The 14,676-nt window shown below is 35.5% G+C and overlaps 1 protein-coding gene across 13 annotated transcripts in view; it reads right to left on the minus strand.

Moving 5' to 3' along the window:
- The window catches only part of RPS6KC1 (ribosomal protein S6 kinase C1), a 172,106-nt gene that overhangs the window by 111,331 nt on the left and 46,099 nt on the right, over nt 1–14,676 (minus strand). For 6 of the 13 annotated variants that reach the window (XM_001488504.6, XM_023640737.2, XM_070266700.1 and 3 more), the window contains one exon: nt 10,253–10,346. The exons of the other annotated variants lie outside the window; for them this stretch is intronic. In XM_001488504.6, coding sequence (XP_001488554.2) covers nt 10,253–10,346 — 94 coding nt within the window. The remainder of the gene's footprint in view (nt 1–10,252; nt 10,347–14,676) is intronic. 13 annotated transcript variants of the gene reach the window in all.

Genomic DNA, 14,676 nt, shown 5'->3' on the forward strand with positions numbered 1-14,676 from the left:
GACCTCAAAGAGCTTTTGTTTATGTGAACGATATCTGCAAATATTTACCAATATTGATATTTAGAAAAAGGACTGAAAATTTTTTTAATTAAACAGTAAAGCCCATTACACGTTAACATAATTTTTATAAAAAATAACTATATTTTCCAAAACAAAAAATTATTTAGTAAGAGAAGTGGCACTGTTTTATATTTTTGCAAATCTTGTTAACCAAAGATGGCCAGATTCTCATATCTGATTCTGCCCTCAATCTGTTGTCTTACGTTGTTCTGGTTGAAAGATTTGAAGAAAATGCCACATGGATGTGTAATTTAAAATGGAGTGAATATTTTAGTAAGCTTTTCAAATAATTGTGGATATTGTTTTTTGATACTACACAAAAACCCGACAAGTGGTAGTTTCTCAAAGCTTAGTTGCTATGTAGAATATAAATTCCTGTCAACGAAATTTCTGTTTCTGTGACGTTCAGATCCATTGGTCTGTCTTGCACACTGAATGGGTCTTTTATCCATCCATGAGTTGTAGCATCACACATTAGTCACTGTGAAAATCTCAGTTCCCTGAGTTACACAGATCTTCTAAATGGTGACAAATTTCATTATTACAATATCCCCCCAAAATCACCACCAATATCATCAGAAAATTCTTTAAGTATTGGGAAACTGTCAAGCTTAAAGTGGCAGGTACAAATTCTGCAAACTTCTAATCTTGAGTTGAAAATTCAAATTTTATCATTGGCAACAAATACTGTCAGTTGTTTTCCTTGAAGTGTCAGCTCACTTTATTCACTTTCAAAGAATATCTGCCAAATATCCAAGTCTGAATAATGACAGTTTGTCTGTCAATCATTCTTTCAAGCAAAAATGGTGTCCCGGGAAAAAAAGCAGTTAGTTTATGGTTCAAGCAACTGTACAAGTGCTTTTCCTCAGGACAACCACGGTAGTTCAGCATGCAGAAGTGTTTTATGTATATTTCCATTTCCCCACATAGAATATCAAAAAGACATGCACCCAAGGGCTGAGATTTAATAAAATGAATGGTTTTTACTGCTTTATCAAGGACATTCTTAGGTGAAATTAGTTACTACTGTAAGTATGTGCAATGATTACTGTTACAGTCTGGTGTCAGTGTCACTGTCTTGATTCATGCTCAGGCACAGCAGTCTTACCCCCCATTGCTTTTGCATCATCAGTGCAAATGTCAACACAATGAAAAATGCAAATAATTTCCTAGATTATCAAAATAGTTTCTGCCTTGGGGACCCCTTGAAAAGACCTCAGGAATACTCAGTGATCTGAAGATCATACTTTGAGAGGCACTGATCTATCAGTAAGTAAGACTGACAATAGGGTTTTGTAAAAATTAGGTTTGGGAAGAACTAGGAGATCTTTATCACCATGAATACTGACTGCCAAGTTTCTCAGAAAAGAAAATGTACGAAGAAGAAAATTACTTCCTCAGAATCATATACAAAGTCAAAATTAAAGGTGGATTAGACTATACAACTCTAGATGGGGGGGTCAGCAAACTTTTTTTCTGATGGCCAGAGAATGAATTATTTTAGGCTTTGTGGGCCACATAATCTCTGTCACAACTAATCAACTCTGGTGTTGTAGCATGAAAGCAGCCACATGAAGAAGCATGGCTGTGCTCCAATAAACTTCATTTATGGATGTTGAAATCTGAATTCCATATAATTTTCACATGCCACAAAATAATATCTTTTGAATTCCGTCAACCATTTAAAAGTGTAAAAACCATTCTTAGCTTGTAGGTCACGTAAAAACAGGTGGCAGGCTAGATTCGGCCCACGGGCCATAGTTTGTCAACCCCTGTTAGAGATGTAAATTGCTTACTTCATATCAAATAAAATAAGCTAGGGTAAAAACATGCTTACTGGCAGCTTAGCTCAAATTTCAAATCAGCTTTAGGCAGTACTTTGGCACCCTGTCAATATATCCTGTTTTCAGGGGGTTTTTTCCAAATCCTTAGAATGCCCATAAAGAACCAATTTTGTTCCCTAAAAGCAAGAGATTTCATTAAGTCCTCAATCTCAGATGAGATTCATGGGACCTGGTGGAAATCTTTTCAATTCCTTGACATTTCAACTGTACAGACAGTACTTCAAAATCAAAAACTTTTACAGCAATCTATAAAATTATTTATCCACTGTTCTGAAAAATACATAGACTTTATAAGAGATTTTTTTAAATAACTTTAAAATATTTTATATATTTCAATGCAACTTATTTCCTTAAATGGTGTCATTATATAAGCTGGTCCACTGAAATTAATAAACAAATAGACAAAGTTTAAGAAAATGTTCTGGTTTATATGGCTAATCACAAAAGAAAGGAAATGCTGCTATCAATCTTTCGTCTGCTCTCCGGTGTCTTGCCACTGTAACCCTCACATCATCTATCACATTGTACTGTTTCATGCTTGGCCTGATTTTCCTTTCCAACAAGAACAATAATACCAAAGGGCAAGAGGGTAAAGTTATGTGTACTCAGTTTCTTGACTTTTGACCACAAAAATCTAGTGACATAGTCATATTTCCTCTTACCTTTCCAACCTTATTTTATTAGCAAAGGAAATCATAATTAAATGAAATTAGATCAGAAAAGTGAGACCATCAAAATACCTAAGGAGAAAGTCAGATAGTAAAGTCATAAATATTCTATACAAATTGTTTCCTTTTCAAACTCTACCTAATTCTAAATGAAGAATCTTTCAAAGTAAGCAAACAAATAAAAACTAGCAGGTTAAGAAGAGGAATTGGTTTTAGCCTAACTGGGAGCAGCAAAGGGAAACAAAATGACTTCCTCTGGGTTCATCTTTTTGGAGGACAATTTGGCAGCTCATATCAGATGTAGAAAATGCTTATATCTTTGGCCCAGAAATACAGCAATTTCTACCAAAAACAATTAGAGATGTGAAAAAAGATCTATATAGAAGAATACCCATCACAAAAATTAATGAAAATTTGGAAATAAATTCCTAACAATAGGAGATCATGGTACAGCTCTATAATAAAATATTATACAACTATTAAAAATTGTTATAGAAGAATGTTTAATGCTAAACTATTCATGATCTATTTTGCAAAAACAAACTGCAAAGTAGTGTGTGTGTGTGTGTACATATATACATACATACACACACACACACTATATTCTAACTTAAAAACACAAAGGAGCCGGCCCAGGGGTGCAACAGTTAAGTTCGCAGGCTCTGGATGTTAGCTCAGAGCTAATCTACCTCAAAAAAAAACCAAAAAACACACACACAAAGAAAATAGGCTAGAAAGGTACACCAAGCCCTAAGAGTAATTTTCTCTGTATGGTGGGATTACAGGTGACTCATAATATTCCTTGTATGTGTATAGCAAGGCCCTTAGGCTCTGCATATGAAAGATATCAAAGGAGATGCAGTGAGGACTAAAACTGGGAATTTGTTTGAGAACAAAGATTTGTTACACAGATAACACTTATGAAATATAGACCTGTATGAATCACCCAGCAGCCAGTGCCAAGGAACTGCTAATTTCAGAGAGAAGATAGAAATGATTATAAAGACAGATCTGTTTAAAGCAGATGAACCCCTAACATTTCTTCCTTGTCTATCTTCTCCCTTTAATACTCCTTTTCAGATACGCCCTACCATACCTGAAAAGCCTAACCCTATCATATCTCCTTGACCATACACTGCAACTAATCATCTTCTAATACTCTCTGATATCTTTCTCTTCCATATTTAAGCAATTTCTAAATTCCTTCCTTCTCAATGAGGCATTCCCCAAACAGCTCAAGAAGAAAACATCCCTTCACCCCCACAACAATGAATTACATATATACACACTCAATACCTAGTTTATTCCTCTTATATCCTAATTACAGTGCTTGCTTAACTCCTTGAAATCACAATCTTGTCATTCAACCTGTTTTATACAAAGCTACATAGAAATATCACATAAAGTAGAGTCTAGCTCCCTAAAACCCAGAAAGAAAGTTAACAAGTAAGATACAGGGAGGTTCTCAGTTAAGGTGAGTAGGAAGAACATTGTGGATAAGGCAGGGCAACAAGTGACAATACAAGCGACTATCTGCTAAAAGTTAAACCAACCTGAAGTCAATCCATGTTTAAAGGGGCCCTCTGGGCCATCAGGAGAGTAAAAGACACATCCTTCCCCAACACCATCAAGTCAAAAACCTAAGCCTTTTTTGGAAGGGACACAGGGGTGGGGGAAAGTCAAAGGTTCTATGAAAGCATTCTGCCTCCGGGTTCCTATCACAGAGATTCAAGTCTCAGGGCTATTAGAGGGCCCCAGGTGACTGGTTAAAAGGCAGCTACAGACATGAGGGGTTTATTTAGCATCCCAGTTCACCTACCTACCCTCACCTTCCGTGCTTTGAACTGCTCAGAGTCGGGCAGTATAGTGAAATCTGTCTAGGACACCATCTCTGAAAGGCACCAGGGGAAAAGGTTGAGTTGCCACAGAAAGAAATCTTTATACTATAAACTATCAGAAATCTGTATTTGAAGACCATCTGCAAAAAGAGATCAGTTTCCTTTAGAACAACAGGTGGTCTCTCATGGCCGACTATATATAAAATACACGGCCTCATTATTATTAGCTGATAGCTTTCACTGAGCCCTGAGCTTCAAATATTGCCACAGTCAACAAAAGGGAATTTCTACTTTTCCTAGTAGCAATGACTCATGCTTCACACACAAAGCAAGATATCTAGCCAGCAGAACAAAGGTCACCCTGAGGTAGAAGACATACATATCAATCTCCATTAAGAAACAAGCCCTTATAAATATGATTTTAAGCGAATACCTAAATCTAAAACTTGATGCTAGTTAAGATTCTTGTACTCGTTTCAGGAGTAATCATTTAGTAATAGCTATTGTTACCGAAAAGAACCATTCCTTTGATGTTTCACATTTTGATAACGTCCTTGGGACACGTCTTTGCTTTACCCTTGAAAATTTATGAAAAGAGCATCAGAATATCTATTGTATATTTGGTGAAAAACAGAATAAGCTCAGAAAACAACACATCAATCACAATTACAACCCTAATACTGTTATCTTATCATGAACAACAAAGATCTATGAGCTGGCTGCCCTTTCTACCCAATGAACTTTTTACGCAGCTCCTCTCTCTCCATAATCTTCTCTGCAAACCAAACCTGCTACCAGCACACGAGTAGCTCACGCTGAGCTTTCTACACCAAATACGTATTCTCACCGCCTTCCTCTCCGTAAAATTAAATCTCTTCATTTCATACTATAGTTCTGCGATTGTTCTTAAATAGCTGGAGTGCCCTGACTGCCGTAGGCACATGGCTTAACTTCTCTGAAAACCCATTTTTAACTGTAAAATAAAAGGATTTATCTGTATCATTCCCATTCCTACGACATCTGTTATTGTCCCACTTGACTCCTAAACTCCTAATATCCAACATTATCCTCAATAGCCCTAGGGTTTTTAAGAGTCAATAATCATAATTTGTATCATTTGTTTCACACGCACACACAATGACACATTCTCATTTGTGCTTACTTATCTCGAGAATAATGACCTGTTCTTTTTTTCCTATTTATTTTAAGCTCCCCCACCAAAGAAAATTCAAGTAATAAGGGACAGTGAAGTAAAAGTTAAGTAGATAAGCACTTAAGAGAAAAAGAAACATCAAACTAAATAAGCATATTCTAACATAATACAGGAGGGACTAGAACAATCTCAGCATCAAGATTTAGAGTTCTCATGGCGCCACCTAGTGGACATCTGCACTAAATTCTACTTCAAATTTTAATTCCTTTTAATTGGGCTTTCTATATTTTGTCATCCTACACTACACGGTGTAGTGCATAGATTTTACGTTTGCCTTAAAAATAGATTTGGATTATTAAGTAATCAATCAACTGAAGAATATTTCTTTTTAAAATAATCCTGCCCCAGTCAACATTAAATCAACTAAATGAAAATAACACCAATAAGAAAAAGAAAATATAATAAAATAAAATGGTATTTTGATACAGAAGAATTCTTTTCAAGCTTAAATAACTATACACCTTTCCAGTTAGTCCCCCCTAATGTTTTAAGTATAATCGACGTTATTCAATTTCACACACTTTCATTATCTTGTCCTTACCTAAGTAATGGAAAAAATTATTACCCTGCCATCAAAAAAATACACAAATCTTGGACTGAAAATGATTTTAAGAGATCCCTTTCTGTCTAGACCAGTGATAGATGCTATTCTCAAAATACACATCTCATTTACTACAGTCAGTTCAACACAGTTTAATAGATCCTTTCTTGTGTCTACAAGTGTTAACAATGAGCACCTATGGAAACCTTAATCCACAACTTACAGGCACAAAAAAAAAAGGTAAATTTGGCTACTCTGGAGACATTCAAGAATATTCACTCAAGACATGCTACATGTAAGAAGCTGCTCTCTCCATTTGATTTAATTATTTTCTCTTATTTGCTGCAGACACCTGGAAAATGTCCCTCCCAAAACTGCAAAGAAAGTCCAAGAACGTATTAGGAAGAGGAAATGACACGGGTTACCAGATGAGACTACACCAACATCAAAGGCTCCCATATCAAGGCCAGCATGGCAGTAAAAAGCAACCTACAACCTTCAAGAAGGCCAACAGATGAGAGAAAAATGTCAAGAAGCTCAACGCTCATGTACCATTTTGGCCAGATTTCCACAAATGTCACAGTAACTTCACAGCTAAGTTTAATCCAACAAAAAAGATGGAAGTTTCAAAAGGAAATAAGATGTTAACAATCAATTAAATCTTTTTTCATGTTTGAGAAAATATATAATTTCTCTGAACAAAGGAGATAAAAAGTAACCAGCATTTCATTTTAAAAACATAAAACAAAGCTAACTTTTTATCTAAAAATCTACTGAATAATTTCATAATTTTCAACTTCATGTTAGACAAAATATATTTACCAGTTAAGCACCAAATTACTGTTTTTTATGAAACCTTAAAGGGGTTTCCTTTATCCCACTGTACTACAAAATGATAATTTTTTAAAAAACCACTAATCCAGCTCTTTATGTTTTCCTCAGAAAACTTTGTTTCAAGGTAAATTAAGACCTGTTGATTGCATTTTTATGGTACTAATAAAAGTAATGATCACTTAGCCTCTACATCTGTTCTCTGAGAGGTGATATACTTGCCATGTCATTCTAACTCTTACTGAAGGACCTTGAAACAGCAGACTATATATTAAGATTTGTGCCTCTGGCTCATTCCACTGGCAAACTAAATTACACATATGAAAAATGAATCCACCTTCAAAACACCACTTAAAATACTACACTCAGAGGAGTTGTTACGGAGTGAATCACTTCCTCACATTTTGCGTCTAAATCCAAATCACAAGCACTTGCCACCACAATCCCTCTACAACCCTTCATTTCGCTGCATCCTATGGGGCTTGGCTGGCTGCCGGCTTTCCTGCTTTTTTGCTGCTAGAAGCCCCCTCCCTGGTTGTCTCCGGGGTTTGCAGACCTTTTGGTATGAAAGTAAATCTTCCACTTGCCCAGTAGGCCAGACAATCTCATGATATTTAAAAGTCATTTCCCCTCTCAAATAACAATGAATTTGCAAACTGTATGACACTGATCTGTATTTGTCAAGAAGGCGTCTTTCAGCAGGATTAATTAGCTAGGCATAAAGGCTTTCAAAGGGAGGGGGTAAAAAAATAAGCATTAACAGCATTTCCAGTTCATGTTTTTCATTCTTCATGGATCACAGTGTGTTTCTGAGATGGTAATATAGTTGGAAAACTAACTATGCACTGAAAGGATAAGTTGGCAGTATTTTAGGCAGCATAAGTCTTTTGCTGTGTTTTTAACAGCAATGTTGCCCCAATTTCTCTTATAAAAGCATATTCATAAAAGAGAATTCCTTCTAAGGAAAACCCATCTTTTTGAAACTTCAAAGGTCAACTCTGAAACAAATGCTGTAGGTAGGGTGGCCCATACTGCCTAGTTTGCCTGAAGCAGTCCTGGTTCATGCTTGTTGTCTTGGTTACTTATTAATAGCATCCTCTTTAACTCTCAGAAGTGTCTTAGTTTGGACAATAAATTAAGAGCTCACCCTAGCTTTAGGTTATACCTCCTTTAACAATAATACAGTCGCCCTTTTATCCTGAACAGCCTTCCATATTTTAGAAAATACTCTTCCGTCTCAAGAAAAGTCATTCTTAATAATAATGCTCCCCCCTCCTCTCCTAGACTATAGCAAAGGACAAAAGACCTCTGGACCACTCCCATCCATGAATGACCTTTCACTAAAATAGGCTCCAGAGACACACTTCTCTCACCATGGCTGATGCCCACTTAGTAATAAAGGCTTATTATGGATATCAAAAGAATATAAACATTCCCAAATCATGCAACCTTCAATTCCTGTATCAGAAAGTAAAGAGAGAGAGAAAAGAAGCATTTTGCAATTTCCAAGAACTGTGCTCCTCATTGAATACTCTCCTACAAATCTTCCTAGCTCTCCTACTTACCCTCTATTGGACATCACAGAATCAGCAAGTTTTATGGGCAGAAAACACCCTCTCCCTCTGTCTCAGGAGTAGGGTATCTCTGAGGCAATAGCCAGATCAGGTTATCCCAGATAAGTCACATTTCAAGGACACTAGTTCTATTAACAGAATGACATTGGGATCCCAAGCAGGGATTAAATTTTCCAAAGCCTAGAAAGGATCTCAGGATCAAAACAGGTGATGAAAAATAGATTGGTTTTTTTACCCAAAAAAACATGACGGATTGTAAAGTAAAGTTACTGTCAACAATGTTTTTTTATGATCTTGGCTGATTCAAGACGGAGTCAAAGGTACTGGGAATCAGTTGAGATCCAAGCCTGAGGTCTCCAGACATTATACAGAGCACTGGGCGTAAATTAATGGACTTTGCTTTTAAGGCAATGGGGGCCACCATGAAAAACAAGAAAAGCTAATCACTTCTCAATGTGGTAACACCAAAACATAACATACATTTTAAGATCATCAGCCCACACAACGGATGGGAACTTGTTGCTCCTACCAAATCAAGATGGGAATTTACTGCAACAGATCTAGGTCAATGTGTCTGTTGATACATGAGATCAGCACATATCCCCACAAAAACATCACTGGAATAAGATCATGGCTACCTCTCATGTTAGAGTCACAAAGCCTCCTCCTCCAGCATAAACTCTTACTCGTGAAAGAGATGAACAAATATCATCTACTCTTTGATTTTACTTTTATATAAACCAAACCTAAGCCACCTCAAACAAATCTATTTTTCAAGATTCTCCCCACCCTTATCCTTAGATCTCTTTATTTTTTAATTCCAAAATCTTCCCTGGAAGAAAACTAGCTAACGAAATCCAAAGATCAAAACGCACGTATTTTAAATCTTCACAGAAATGTAAGGACGGCTTAATAAAGGAAGGAAACGAGATGAAGCATTCTTGAATTAAAGTGACTAAAAGTACAAAAATTGTTTTGGTTTAGAGTCATGTTATTATAAAATATCAAAAACAATGAAAACTGCCCTAGGTTTAAACTTTCAAACCCAGTCTTGAAATTAACTGCCTAAAAGTCAAATGCTGTTAAATAAACTAAAGCAAGGCATTCTTATACTAGACAATACAAATTCTAAACAGTCATTATACCACATTTCATCAAATCTAAGATGCCATTAATTGTAGGAAGAATTATTATTTTACATATCATTAAGAAAGAAAAAAACTGTCAATTAAGTGTAAGATATCATCGGCCCAACATTATGCACCCAATATCAGTGATGTTAAAATGTGAAGGAGGGGCCAACCCCATGGCTGAGTGGTTAAGCTTGCACGCTCCACTTCGGGGGCCAAGGGTTTCGCCGGCTCGGATCCCAGGTGCGGACATGGCACCGCTCATCAGGCCATGCTGAGGTGGCATCCCACATAGCACAACCAGAGGCACTCAAAACTAGAATCTACAACTATGTACTGGGGAGCTTTGGGGAGAAGAAAAAAAAAAAAGATTGGCAACAGATGTTAGCTCAGGTGCCAATCTTTAAAAAAAAAAAAAAGTGAAGAAAAAAAAATCTTAGATTTAGTGAAATACTCTCAAACTCCTATATTCATCTACTTTTTGCAATGCAGATATGATTTATAGTCTTCTGCAATCAAAACCATTTAAATGAAAAATATTAAAATCTCTTACCTTCTGTACTACACTCAGGAAAATTATCAGTGAGGGAATCCGAATAGGCTTCAGCAGGACCAATCAATTCAGAACCATCATTAATTATCCCACCCTATAAAGATCAGAGTAATTGTGTTTCGTTGTCAATCAGAGTATCGAAAAATCAGTAATAAATGAAATATAGTAATCTCAACTGAGTATGCATAAGACTTACAAAAACTGTCAAACTAAATTACAACTGCTTTTAAAAAATCAGTAGCAATATCAATACTGGTTCATCAATTATAACAAATGTACCACAGCAATGCAAGATGTCAATAATAGGAAAAACCTTGTGAGGGGAAAGAGGGATAAATGGGAAAACTATACTTTCTACACAATTTTTTATAAACCTAAACTGCTCTAAAAAATCATCTATTACAAAAAATTCAAAAGGAATATTATGTTTATAATATGTCGCTTTTTATGAAAGCACATTTTTTTAATCTATCAATAGTGCTCACAAAAAAGTTGCAAGAGAAAATACACACCAGCTAAAGAATATTGTTCAGCATCCTTGAAGATTGGTCATTCTAATTAGTGATAAGTGACAGACTCCATTAAGAAGTCATTTAATTTTGTCAAATTTAAAAACTACAACTTATCACACAGCACCTCCAACGATTCCAGAAGTACCTTAAATTTGAAAACCATGTGAATACAATGTAGGTAAAACCAAATGTCAGATATTTTTATTAAGGAGACACATTTTTAATAAACATAAAGTTGATTTCTCCATGTGACCATCATTTTAATTCTATATTTAGGTTTGCAAATTCAGGCTTCAAAAGACTATTTTCTCTTACCCTCACGCAACTAGAGAATGTTATTATCGGGCGAGTGGCCATGTGATTTTGTGCTGTGGCTTTACGGACTGAATGCTCCAATCACAGATATAAGAGCTTGTAATCCTTAAATAACTATAACTAATGAAAATGATAGCTCTTCTGCCCCTTAAAATCTTTCCTTCTACCTTCCACCAATAGTTCTATGCCCCCAAACATTACTACCAGAATAGCAAAACCCAAGAGAAAGACAAGACCCCTATTTCCTCTCTACGTCAGCACAGAGAACACAGAGAACCCAACAACTATTTTTAACTAACCAAAAGTCTCTCTGTCAGCTTATTTTTAAAAAAGAGAAATTGAAATGGTCCCTCTCAAATTACCAAATTTTACTTCCCAGAGTGTTAAGTTAAACTGAAACTTTAAAAATCATTATTCTCTTTAGAAGCAAGAATTTATATTACTTTATTTATTAAAATATTGAAATCACAGCTTCCATCTTTTTCTCCAAAAAAAAGAACATCTATTCTAGACTAAGCCTTCCTTTTAACAACATCCAAACCAAATCTTAAGAAAAATCTGCAAGTATTCTTGAGAATTTTAATAGACAAAGTTGATTTTATTTACAATTTCATTTAACAGAAAGTGCCTTTCAACTAATTAACTGCCTCTTCCACCACCAGGTGTGTGACTTTAAGTTGCCTACCTATAAAATGGAAAGAACATGTATAAATAACACAAGGACTTGTTAAGACTAAAAGATTTCATACGTGAAGCATTAAGGACAATGTAAGCACTCAATAAATTTTTATTATTATTATTAGCTGATATAAGATCTGCTTACATGACAAAATAACAAAATACTAAAGAATGTGAAAATGTTTTAGCTGATAAATCTACAGAAATTTTATCTACCTAATTTAACACACAATATTATACAAAATAAATAATAAAGATTAAATCTTTAATGAAACAAAATAATAACAAAAATCGTTTACAGGAACTTGAGGGAAGTAGGAAAATATGCTACAATTCTATTTTAAATCTTTAGTTCAAAAACATTAACTTTTTGGTGTTCCTGAGTATGCAGTGAAAAGAAACTCTTACACAGCATCTCAAAGTTTGCTAATGAAAAGTCAACCTAGGGGAGAAGGAGTTTAGGTATGGTAGAATAACTAGATCAGCAAATGCTCCCCACAAAATGCATGATAAAACTAGAGAAAATTGTCAAAACAATCATTTGAAAGCTCTGGAAATTGACCAAAAACATAAAGCAAATGAAGAAGCGGTTACTCATGAAAAACCAGAGAACCACAGGTATGAACTGTGGGAGTCTGTGGCATTCTTGCCTGGGGTTGCTCCCATCTTCCATCCCAGCTGGGTTGCCATGGTAATTATACAAGGGCAAAGCAAGGCTTGAAAACCAACAGATTCAATTGCAGAAGAGGCTGGCATAATTCAGACTGAAGCACAGAAAAAAGTCCACACCAAACAGTGTTATCAGCAACAGTAGCAATCTCAGTGCCAAACAAATGGCAAGGAATAGTGGCTCAGCAAGACTGAAGTTGTGGTAAGCAAAAGACTAGCACATTAGCCAGATATTTAGCAGGGAGATCCAGAAAATAACACAGCCATGGGGGTTCTTAACAAGCTCTCTACCCATCCATACAGGAGAAACCAGAGAGAGATCAAGCTATCTACAAATGCCTGGCAAGTCATGAGATGGTACACACACATACACAGGAAATACAAGAGATCCCAAAGGAAAGTAAAAGCCAGGGCCAACTGAAAAACTGCTTGAACTCTGAAGACATGCAGAGAGGAGAGGCACATAATGGAACAAACTGTTTAAATACAAGCAAAGATCAATTACTGGCTGATCACTAAGCTATGCTAATACAGGGCTAACCCTTAATTAGTCAGGCTTAAAAATAAAATTAAAATTAAAAACTGAACAGAGATATCAGCAGTCATACATTGCACATTAAATAGATTCCACAGATTTAGTTCAGATGTGTTCCTAAACACACTAATAAAACAATGGCAACAACCCTCAAGGGAAAAAATCAGAACTCAGAGTTGCTATATTATCCAAAATTTCCAGTTTTCAACAAAATAATTATGAGACATACAAAGAAACAGAGAAGTGTGTGCTCCACACACATGGGGGACTAAAAGCAGTCAACAGAAACTAACTGTGAGAGAAGAAAGATGTTGGACTTTAGAAGGCAAAAACTTCAAAGCAGGTGTTTATAAACATGTTCAAATAATGGAAGGAAATCATGATTAAAGATTTAAAGGAAAGTATGACAACTATGACCATGAAATAGCAAATATAAATAAAGAGAAATTATAAAAAAGAACAAAATGAAACATTACTCATAATAGCCACAAGTGGAGACAATCCAAATGTCCACCAGCTGATGAATGGATAAACAAAATGTGCTATACTCATATCCACTCAATGGAATATTATTCAGCCATAAAAAGCAATGAAATACTAATACATGCTACAACATGGATGAACTTTGAAAACATTAAACTATGTGAAACAAGCCAGATGCAAAAGACCACATATTGCATGATGCCATTCATGTGAAATGTCCAGAATAGGCAAATCCATCAAGACGGAAAGTAGATTAGTGGTTGCTAGGAGTTGGGGCAAGTGGGAAAGGAAGAGTGAATGCTAATGGGTATGAAGTTTCTTTTTTCTTTTTTTTTTTAATTGATGTCATAATAGTTTATAACTGTGAAATTTCAGTTGTACATTATTACTTGTCAGTCACCATATATATGTGCCCCTTTACCCCTTATGTCCATCTCCCAACCCCCTTCCCATCTGGTAACCTTTAATCTGTTCTCTTTGTCCATGAGTTTGTTCATCTTCCACATATGAGTGAAATCATATGGCATTTGTCTTTCTCTGTCTGGCTTATCTCTCTTAACATAATACCCTCAAGTTCCATCCATGTTGTTGCAAATGGGACAATTTTGTCTTTTTTATGGCTGAGTAGTATTCCATTGTATATATATACCACATCTTCTTTATCTAGTCATCAGTCAATGGCCACTTCAGTTGCTTCCACATCTTGGCTATTGTGAATAATGCTGCAATGACCATAGGGGTGCATGAGTGTCTTTGAATTGTTGACTTTAAGTTGGGTATGAGGTTTCTTTATTGGGTGGTGAAAATGTTCTGGAATTCGATAGTGATAATGATTACATAACCTTGTGAATGTACTAAAAATCACTGAACTGCACACTTTAAAATGGTAAATTTTATTTTATGTGAATTAATCTCAATTTTAAAAAAAGAACCAGATAGAAATCCTGAATTGTAAGGCATAATAACTAGAGGAGTTCAACAACAAATATGAGAAAGAAGAATAATCTATGAACTTGAAGATCAATAGAAACTATACAATATGAAAATCATAGAAAAGAAAGACCAACTAATAATAAAGAGAAACAGAGAGAGCTGTGGGATAACATCAAGCATACCAACTTACATGTAATGGGAGTACCAGACAGACAGGAGAGAAAGGGGTTGAAAAAAATATTTGAAGAGATGAGGGTGGGAAGTTTCCAAAATTTGATGAAAAACATTAATCTACAAAT

This window comes from Equus caballus, chromosome 5 (assembly GCF_041296265.1).
Source record: "Equus caballus isolate H_3958 breed thoroughbred chromosome 5, TB-T2T, whole genome shotgun sequence".
Lineage (NCBI taxonomy): Eukaryota > Metazoa > Chordata > Mammalia > Perissodactyla > Equidae > Equus > Equus caballus.